The sequence below is a fragment of the Henckelia pumila genome, chromosome 2, assembly GCF_033568475.1.
Source record: "Henckelia pumila isolate YLH828 chromosome 2, ASM3356847v2, whole genome shotgun sequence".
Taxonomy (NCBI): domain Eukaryota; kingdom Viridiplantae; phylum Streptophyta; class Magnoliopsida; order Lamiales; family Gesneriaceae; genus Henckelia; species Henckelia pumila.
Window position 1 is genome coordinate 27,345,028 of NC_133121.1, and position 11,124 is coordinate 27,356,151.

An 11,124-nucleotide genomic window follows, 5' to 3' on the forward strand; every position below is an offset into this window, starting at 1 on the left:
CCACGTCTCCAAAAACAACTGCAACAAAAATAATCTCTACAAAATCATTAAATTCATAGAATATCAATTTTTAAAAAAGATAAAGAAACACACAAAACAAAAGAGAGAAGAAATTATAACTCTCTATAGTCAATTTAGAGAGTCTTTACAAAAAATCATATTTTTATAAAAAATAATTAAATTTATAGATTATAAGAGTGATTTTGACATTGACTTTTTTATTAGAATCATTTTTTGAAAATCATAATCACCATATGACTAGTCTTTTGGATTTCAATTAAGTTAAATATATGCTAATACATAATTTGAGTTTAAAAAACACACAAAAATAATGTTTTTTAAGACAAAATGTAACAATCAATTTTTTTTTAGTAATTGCAAACACTCCATTAAAAAATAAATTATCTTAAATTCTCGATCTTACTTTCATTTTATGAATTTCTCTCGATGTCATTTTTTTTTTTTTACTAAGAGCTCTCTAAAGTAAAACATTTTTAGTTTTATCTCGCCCTGCACATTAAGGCACCGTTTGGTTTGGATGATAAGATAAGTAATCCATAGATAAGTAATATAATACAAATTAAAAATAAATAAGAAAAAATAGTTAATACATTATTTGATTTGATGGATAGATTATAATTTATTTGATTTAATTAATTTAAAATTATTAATTAAAAAATAGATAAATAATATGACAAAAATAATGCGAAATTTTTGTAAATAACATAAATTATCCTTCTCGTTTTCTCCTTCCCCTCCACCCTCACCATGTTTTTCTTATCTTTCCATCTATTCTTCCTGTCGGACCTTCCCTTTGGCGACTCTCCTCCACCAGCGAGATCATTTAGAGCTTCGGGAGACATCTCTCCTTTTCTACCGAGGGCTTCATCTATCTGAAGTGGCGAGTCATTACTCCTTTCCATATGCATGTTTTGTCTTCTACATCGGCGATGAAAACTTCTAGCGGCCATTTCATATGCATGTTTTATTTATTTTTTAATGTAGAAATGGTCCGTAAACGTGGAAGAGATGAAGTTTAGGTGAGAACCCATAGGCCCTACAAGTCATCGCGAGGTGTTGCTTTGCTTCATTGTTTCGCAGTGCAAGGGAAGAAATTTCACCTATAATAATTGGAAAAGGCAACACATGCAGTGAATCAAAGATTCCCTATAGTAACGTGCACCCTGTTTTACTAGATTAAATTGTAAAAAATGATTAAGAAACTATAATCCTAATTAGATAGATGTTTAATTGGATCATAAATGGGAAATTATGACTTCAGAACCATCGAGGAGTTCAGAAGATTCGAACTAAATATCGAAAGATCCAAACAGGTTCGAAGGCATGGTTCAAGTTCGAAAGCTAAGGGTGTAGTTCGGAAGATCCGAACCATGATAGGAACGTCTGATCAGAGTTAGGTCATGCAAATTGTTACGTATTTTTCGCTCGCAAGTGCACGGTATCAAGTTTTAATATAGAAAATGAGTCCAAGTCGATTCCACGGGGAATGAATAAATGACATTATATCAAATATTTGTAACTAATATAATCCTAATCCTATGTAGAGCTACGAAAATGGTTTGATTTTTATAAAACTAAAATTTGCAAGAAATAAAATTAAATAACCACGAGTTCACAAGATGAAAATTTAATAAGCGATGAATGCTAGAGGTTCGACTTCACTTGACTTTCCACCACTTGGCTTTCAATAAGCGATGAATGCTAGTTGTTAGACTTTGCTTGACTTTTCACCACAATTTATTTCTAATGATTGTTCAATTATAATTTCTTCTAGTTTATTAGCCAAGAATCCCTATTATTTTCTACTACCTCTCTCGAGTGTCAAGCAGAAATTCGTATTCAATAACAAACTCAATATTTCTATTTAAGTTCAACTATTAAATCCGGTAAATGGCACGAGAATTCTTCTAATGACTTCAATGGAGTTATATGCCTCTCGAACAATATAAACACCTAAGATGTATTTTCCTCTGTCATATTCAAAATCTCCTCTTTCGAGTGATAGATTCTAAATAAATTGTCATTCAATCTATAGCCAGTAAATTGAAAGCATTAAAATCAGGAAAACACAAATAAACTGTGCGAAAAATTCAAATATATAAATCAAAATATCTCAATCATGGTTTCCAATCAAGATCCGTCTACCTCTAGACTAAGGAATTAGTTCATAATGCAATTCAAAATCAAATAAGACATATTTTTCCAACAATCCATAAACTAAGAAAAAAAAGTTCAAAGAGAAACTAGAACAAATTAGAATGAAGCTTCTCTGTCATCGGATACTGCCGTCTTCAGTCTTCGTACAAAATTCTCGAGCTCTTGTGCAATTCAATAATTCCAATAGCCTACTGAATCCCTCAAAATTCTGAATGTCGGCGTCTCTCCCAAAAATTCCCCTTTTATATGTTGCTTTTAAGCCCACAATCGAGCCCTAGAATCTAGATTCCAAAATTTCCAAAACTCTGTTTTGTTTCCATATCACGGACAGTCCGCAGATGCACTAAAATAGGCGCAGATGCGTTTTTCTTCCAACTCTGAAGGGGACTGAGAATTCTGTTGACTGTGAGAACTGGCTAGAAGATATTGATCAGTTATTCGATTCTCTGGATTATTCTGATGATCGTAGAATTAAACTTGTTGTACATCAACTTCATGAAGTTGCAAAAATTTGGTGGATCACAACAAAGAAAGCATTGGAGAATCGAGGTACGATTGTTACTTGGACTGTATTTAAAACTGCATTCTATCAGTGTTTCTTTCCAGTCTCCTACAGAAAAGACAAGGGGGCGGAATTTGCTAGTCTGCAGCAGGGACAACTGAATATTGAGGAGTATGTAGCCAAGTTCACTAGTTTGCTGAAATTTTCTCCACACATAGCAGACAATGATGAAGCACAAGCGGATCAATTCATCAATGGCTTGAATCCGGATGTTTTTACCTTAGTGAATGCTGGAAGACCAAATAACTTTGCCGATGCACTGAATTGAGCAAAGGGTGCATAAGCTGGCATAATGAGACAGAATGAGATACCATTTGTACCATCGACAGTGAGACCATCTCAAGAACAATCGCAGATTCCACCACCACCTAGATTCGAAGAAGGAATTAGTAGCAGCAGCAAAAGAGAGTTCTTTTGACCCAAAGGGAAGCAGTTCAAACGATCGGGTAGTAGTTCGTCCAGTTCTAGTGGTTCACGATAGTTTAGGCCTGGACAGAAATCTAGCGCTTCCGGAGTCTACTGCAAAAAAAGTGGAGGTCGTCATGCTAGCGATCAATGCAGAGGAGTGTTTGGCAGCTGCAACATTTGTAACAAGTGTAAGAGTAGGTGCCCAGTGAGCCAACTGTGTGGCTATGGGCTTTGATGACTCTTTGTATAAACAATCTTTTGTTTAATATTATTTACACTTTTATTAATGGCAATGACTTTATATTACTTCATATTGTTATATTGTGATATACTATTGTTGTTTTGATAAAGACCTTGAATATACTATAGTGTATGTAAGATGTGGTAGAACATGGGGATGTCTATCATGAAATACATCTTATAGTCACTGTATATTCTAAAACCGTTCCTAGTCGATTGAGCCGTCCGATAATAAGGATAAGGATCGCTCGAGTTTGAGACTAGCATTTGCGATGCGGAGTACCACGTTTCATTGGTAGGGAACATGGAGATGTTCGAAGCATGCAAATGGATATTCATAGGATGAATAATCGAACTACCCTATCCGGACTTTCCAAGTGGTTATCACTTATCAAGTGGATTAAGTCCGCGGTTTTGGTTGTACACCATTAGTCCTTACGACTTGAAACATCATGGAGACTCTATATGCTAGTGCTGTGCTTTGACTCGTTTACCGACTCTATGGGGGTCATCAGGTGTCGAGATTGGGTACAATTACGACACATATAGGAGTCAATGCATTGTTGTCAAGGATTCACCACATACTTGCGAGTGTGGATATCCTATGCGATCTGAGGAGATATTAGTGTGACAAATCTCTGGCCAGAGTACTTGATGTGATTTAAGAAATGGTTTCTTAGTAGCACATGCGATGTCACTAATTTGATCTTCAAGATGTATTGCATAGTTATCGAATCTTGAGCGACTCTCGATATACCAATGGTTGTTGATTCGATCGGGATATTTGGATGAAGGGACCGTACTGTACGCTAACCAAAATCTACTGGTTCTTGTAGGCACTATCAGTGATACCTAGGGAATCATGGGGCGATGTTGCTAGGCGCTTTACCATGATTCGTTGGGCAAGTCGGAAAGTGTTGTTCCGAGTCACAAGGAGTTGTGAGCCCACGGCTAGCTGTATCCCTGAACCATTGAGGGTCACACAGTGTAATGGAGTTTTAATCCCCGTTGAGATAGTTAAATTTAAAGAGTTAAATTTAATGAACTAAGGAGTTGGACTTCTTAAATAAGAGTAAGGGAGTAGGATTTCCTAAAATGACATAGGGATGGACATTTTTGGAAACCACTGAATTCGGATTCAGGAAAATTTATTTTGACTTTAAAATGTGCAGAAATGGTTTCTGTGCACATTGGTGAAATCGGTTCATCAATCGGAGTCACGATGAATTTTATATTAATTTCTGAACGTGCGGGCTTTGCTTGTCGGGCCCTAGCTTATGACTAATGGGCCCTAAGGTGTTAGTGGCCTGCATTATAAATAAGTTATTGCAGTACAGAAATTACACACAACAGCTCATTATTTTTGAGACAGAAATTTCGAACCCTCCTCTCTCTCAAAAAGCAATCGGCCGACCCCTCCCTACCTCTGCCCGAGAAATTCCGGTCTGTGATTTTTGAATTGCAGTCAGGAATAACGAATCAGATTCGTTTAATCTCTTCGCAGAAAAACTTCTGATAGATTTTCTAGTGCAATCTATCAGAGGGATTTAAACCCCATTCGTGGACCTGATTGAAGGAGTTCATCAGTTCCTGGGAGATACAAGAAGCGCAGAGAAATCTGTGTGGTGTCCAATAATCTCGCTTCGAGATTGAAGGTAAAATTTAATTAATTGTTATTTGAATTTTATACACACAATAATTTAATCGTTGAATGGTTGATACCCACACCATGGAATTGTTCCATGATAAAATTTTAAACTTCCGCTGCACCGGGTATCAATCGTGATTGATCTGTGACCGCCAGTTTTTTCCAACAACAAGGTGGGACATTTTGCTAGAGTTTTCCCGCAGCGTGGTTCTGAGAGTACACAAAGTGCAGGATCTTCTAGAGCAGTAGTACAGCCTGAGAGGCAAGCATCTTTTGTTCATTCATTTCAGCCACAGCCACCATCACAGAGTAGAGCAGGAGGAATTTAAGCTGTGACTCAACCTTCGAGGCAGCAGGTTAGGGTGTTTGCATTGACTGAGGAGCAAGCACAGGAAGTACCTGATGACATTATAGCAGGTAACTGTTCCCTCTTTGGTTATCCTGCTTATGTCTTGATAGATACAGGTGCATAACATACATTTACTTCTGATCAATTTGCTTTATTACATACTTTGCCTGTTGAGCCATTATCTGTTGTAGTATCCATCTCTTCACCTTTGGGGAGAGGTATCGTATCTATGAAATCAGTCAAGAATTGTATACTACAGTATGAAGGTAATATGATTGAGATAGACTGTATTGTGCTTGGTTTGTCAGACTTTTATTGTATTATTGGCATAGACATGTTAACCAAGTACAAGGCCACAATTGATTGTTTTCAGAAGATTGTGAGATTCAAACCAGAGATGGCGGGAGAATGGAAATTCTATGGTAAGTTTTCCAGATCACGACTTCCTTTGATATATGTATTGTCTATGACTTGATTATTGCAGAAAGGAGAAGATGGATTCCTTATTTATTCCATATATGTGTTGAAAACTAGCCTGAAATTGGCTGACTTGCCAGTAGTTAGTGAGTTTGCTGATGTCTTCCCAGATGAAATTCCGGGATTGCCTCCGACTCGAGAGGTAGATTTCAGTATCGAATTGATGTCAGGTACACAACCGATTTCAAAAGCTCCTTATAGAATGACACCAGTGGAATTGAAAGAATTGAAAGAATAGCTGGAGGATCTTTTGGCTAAAGGGTACATTAGACCAAACGTTTCTCCTTGGCGCGTACCGGTACTGTTTGTATGAAAGAAGGACGGATCAACGAGACTTTGCATCGACTACCGACAACTGAATAAAGCAACGGTAAAGAATCGTTATCCTTTGCCTAGAATAGACGATTTATTTGATCATTTGCAGGGTTTTTCTGTGTATTTCAAGATTTATCTGAGGTCTGGATATCATCAGTTGAGAGTACGAGATGAGGATATATCAAAAACTTCTTCCAAAACGAGGTATGTTACTATGAATTCATTGTTATGCCTTTTGGATTGACCAATGCTCCCGCAGTCTTTATGCGTCTGATGAATAGGATATTTCAGAAGTATCTTGATGATTTCGTTATTATCTTTATTGATGATATTCTGATATATTCAAAGAACATGTGTGAACATGCTGAGCATTTGAGAACTGTTTTGAAAACTTTCAGAGCAGAGAAATTGTTTGCCAAGCTGTCGAAATGTGAATTCTGGCTAGATAGAGTTGTCTTTCTTGGGCATATCATTTCAAGAGATGACATTTATATTGATCCAAGTAAAGTCAAAGCAGTGATAAACTGTCCTAGACCTACATCTGTACCGGAAATACGGAGTTTTATGGGCTTAGTTGGCTATTATCGCAGATTCATTAAATATTTTTTTAGCATTGCGAAGCCTATTACTCAGCTTACTCAGAAGAATGCACCGTATGTCTGGACTGAAGCGTGTGAGGCTAGTTTTATTGAGTTGAAGAAGAGGTTGACGAGTGCACCAGTCTTGACGATTCCTTCAAGTACTGGTGATTTCACTGTATATTGTGATCCTTCTCACAGGGGATTGGGATGCGTAGATTCCCTAAGTAGAAAGTTATTCTCTTTATCCTTATCTACTATAGGTGTATCTAGTTTGGTAGATGATTGTTGTAGTTCTGGATTTGTATTTGAGACAGATATACAGTCTATTCGAGTTTGTGCTATTTGAGCCGAGCCAGAACTGTTGATTCGAATCAAAGAAGCTCAAAAATTAGATTTGAGTATTCAGAAATCGATTGAGATGATCAAATTAGGGCATCGTTCCAAATATCAGGTCAGTGCTGATGATGTATTATACGTGAATAATAGAATTGTTGTTCTAGATGTTTCTGATTTGAGACAGGAGATATTGAAAGAAGCACACAACAGTAGATTCAGTATACATCCTGGTGGCAGAAAAATGTACAATGACTTGAAGAATCAGTATTGCTGAAAACAGATGAAGTCTGATGTCATCGATTATGTGTCTCATTGTCTGAATTGACAACAAGTGAAAGCCGAGAGAAAGAAACCTGGTGGTTTACTGCACAGTTTATCTATTCCTGAATGCAAGTGGGATCATATTTCCATGGATTTTGTTACGAAGCTACCACGTTCATCCAGAGGTTGCGATGCCATTTGGGTGATTATTGACAGATTGACGAAATCTGCATGTTTCATTCCATACAAGATGATGTATCGACATGATCAGATGGCAGATATTTACGTTAGAGAAGTGGTAAGATTGCACGGTGTGCCTAAATCTATTGTTTCAGATCGAGACCTTAGATTTACATCGCATTTTTGGCACAGTTTGCAGCAAGCTTTAGGTACTCGGTTGCATTTGAGTACTGCTTATAATCCTCAGACAGATGGATAGTCAGAATGGACTATCCACACTCTTGAGGATATGCTTAGAGTTGTAGTGTTAGATTTTAATACTAGTTGGCAAGATTCATTACCACTTGTGGAGTTCTCGTACAATAACAGTTATCAGACGAGTATCGAGATGGCTCCATTTAAAGATTTGTATGGAAAGAAGTGCATATCTCTTCTTTATTGGGATGATATCTCAGAGGCACCTGATATTGGGCTAGATATGATCAGAGAAATGACTGAGAAATTGAAACTCATTCATAAGCAAATGAAGATGACTCAAGACCGACAAGCGAAGTATGCTAATGTTAGACGTCGACCTTTGTGTTTTGAACAGGGGTACATAGTATTCTTGAAGATTTCTTCTTTCAGAGGCACAGTTAGATTTGGTAAGAGAGGAAAATTGTCTCCAAGATTTATCGGTCCATATGAAATCCTTGAGAAGATAGGCGATCTTGCCTATTGACTTGCTTTGCCTCCATCTCTCTCTAGTATACATGACGTGTTTCATGTATCTATGTTGAGGAAGTATCAACCTGATGCATCTCATATTCTCCAGTCTGACGAAGCAGAACTTAATGAGACTCCGAGCTACTTTGAGCAGTCTATTCAGATTCTTGATCAGAAAGTAAAGCAACTCAGAAACAAGATGATACAGTTAGTCAAAGTTCAGTGGACTCGACATAGAATTGAAGAAGCGACATGGGAGACTGAAGAGGACATGAGACAGAGATTTCCAGAGCTATTTCACTGATGTGAGTCTTATTCTTATTCAATAATTCCATTATTTTCTTATCTTATATGTACACAGATTGCATGTGATTTCGAGGACGAAATCATATCTTAGAGAGGGAGAACTGTAAGGCCCGAAATTATTTGATTTAATCCGAGATTAATTAATTTTAATTTGAGGATATTTAATTTGAGAATTTTTAGAGTTTAGATTTAAATTCGAATATTCTTAAATTATTTAGGATTGAAATTGAATTAAAAAGAGGGCTAAGGATTATTTTGCAATTAAGGAAAAAATTATGGGCTAAAATGCAAATATGGGCTTTGAGTGGAGGACACATGGATTGCATATGTGTATTCACGTGTAAATGCATGTACTTGCATCATATTTCAGATTAATCAGCAGCATCAATCGAGAATCTCATTTTCTTCAATTCATTTCATCCTTCAAGATTTGATATCTTTTGATCCGGCCATCCGATTTCAGAACCGAGCATAGTTCTGCGATCCTCACCTCGAGAGTTTCGATTTGGTGTAAGTATTATCTTGTTCTATCTGGTTTCGAAATTATGGTTGTTGGAGGATTCAGAATTCGATTATATATTTGTGTTTTTGAGTTGATATGTATTAACGTATCGAAACCGGATCGAAGATTTGATGCCGTTCTTATGATTTTCCAGCATATAGTCGACTCTTGTACTTCTGATATGATGATATATTGCTGATATCTTGATCATTTGTTGGTGTTATAGATGAGATATGATTGATAGAATTGATATATTTCCGTTTCGGTTACCGATTTTGTACCATTACGTCGTCGATTTTGGAATTGCTACACTTTTGAGTCTTGTTGATTGAGATGAACATGATATGAGTTCATTAGTGATATTTTTAGCTTATTATCACTTCATTTCAGATTGTAGTGAAGTTTGACGACTCGATATTTTAGCCTTTGAACCGGGAAAGATTGGAGCAAGGTTTGAAGTTGTCTTCTTGAAAATTGAATGATGAATTTGAATAGATTTTGATATGAGTTTTTTGATATTGATTGTTCAGATTTGAAGCACTCAAGAACAAGAACGAAAGGTATAAGAAGACTTTGATCTAAATGGGATTTGAAACTTGAGAATGATGTTTCTTGAGTATCCCAGAAAAATCACATACTTGCGTAGATATATGTTTTTTTATTGAGAATATGAATTGTTAATCCATATCAGGTAATGGATATTTGATTTATGTTGTTTACCTTTGATTTTGTTTCAGATACGAACAATGAAATTCGGATATATCCAAGTCAATATCGGATACGAATCTTGAATACCAAGATCGGATACGAATCTTGATGCTGAGTTCGGATACGAATCTCGATTAACGAGTTCGTTTATAAATTTTGATTTTTCTTTACTTTATATCTTGAGTTGATATATAATTGATATTGCATGTTTAACATGTTTATGTCGCTTATACTGAGAAATATGTTTCTCACCGGAGTTTCAGGCTGTTGTTTTGTTTTGTATGTGTGCATGACAACAGATGGGGCAGGAGCTAGTCAGAGACAACACGGGTAGCTCAAGACGCGTGGTGACTCGAGTGTTTAGCACAAGTTGTATGTTCCATAGTATTAACAAGCATGTTAGAAGACAAGTATATATTATGGTTTGAAGAATATGTTGAACATCTTGTTTAGTTTATATCTTTTGGTACACTTTAATCTACTAGTTGGATGCAGTTAATGCTTGTGAGTATGTTTGGAACTTGAGTTGTATGTCAATGCATGTTTTGGACTTGACATAACATGTTTTAGAAAGGAGTTTACAAATCAGAGTTGAGCTGCAAACCAGGGAATTTTTCTGCCCAGGGCAGCGCTCGAACTGAATTTTATTGCAGCTCGAGTGCAGCCCCAACCATTCCAACCCGAGGGTTGGGTATTATGGGGCGCCCGAGCGCACCCCTTCCCGAAACAGAAAAAAAACTCTTGTTTGATTAAACTTGAATCAAGTTATGTTCATTCATTAATTGCCCTAAGATTTGATTAGCAACTCAAGTTCCCACAACCGTCCATTGATATTGTCCTTTTGGACAACTGAATGTTGTAAGTAATTGTGTTTGTGGATCTAGCTGTATTTGCCAGAATCCTGATTTACAATCTAGACTGGAGAAATATTTCATTCCTCCTATGTAAAATAGTAAATCATTCTTATTTGGGACGTAATATCCATCCATAATTGTTGCATTATTCATTTTTCGATAATCAATTACCATTGTTTTTTTGTCAGTATCTTTTTGCTGACATAAAAGGCTGGTGAAGAGAGTGGACTCTTACTTGGAATGATTATTCTGAGTTTGAGAAGTTCTTGGACCTCTTTTTCGAATTTTTTTACATCATCCATGTTGCATCTTCTTCGTGCTTCACGGATTGTAATATTAGAGTCTTTAAGTTTTATTGAAGCAATAAATTGTTTTCTTTTCTTAATTTTGTCCTAAGGATTTTCAAAACAAATATCATGAAATTTTTTCATAAATGTTTCAGAATTAATTGTTAAAATATTCTCTATTTTTAATTCTATTGGATTTGTATTTCGTTTATGAATTTTTTTTGTAA

The 11,124-nt window shown here is 36.2% G+C and overlaps 1 protein-coding gene across 1 annotated transcript; it reads left to right on the forward strand.

Moving 5' to 3' along the window:
* Positions 1-7,923: 7,923 nt before the first annotated feature.
* On the forward strand, positions 7,924-8,544 carry LOC140877421 (uncharacterized). Its single transcript, XM_073280956.1, has 2 exons — positions 7,924-8,129; positions 8,283-8,544. The coding sequence occupies exons 1-2, from the start codon at positions 7,924-7,926 to the stop codon at positions 8,542-8,544; spliced, it is 468 nt and encodes a 155-aa protein (XP_073137057.1).
* Positions 8,545-11,124: the final 2,580 nt, after the last annotated feature.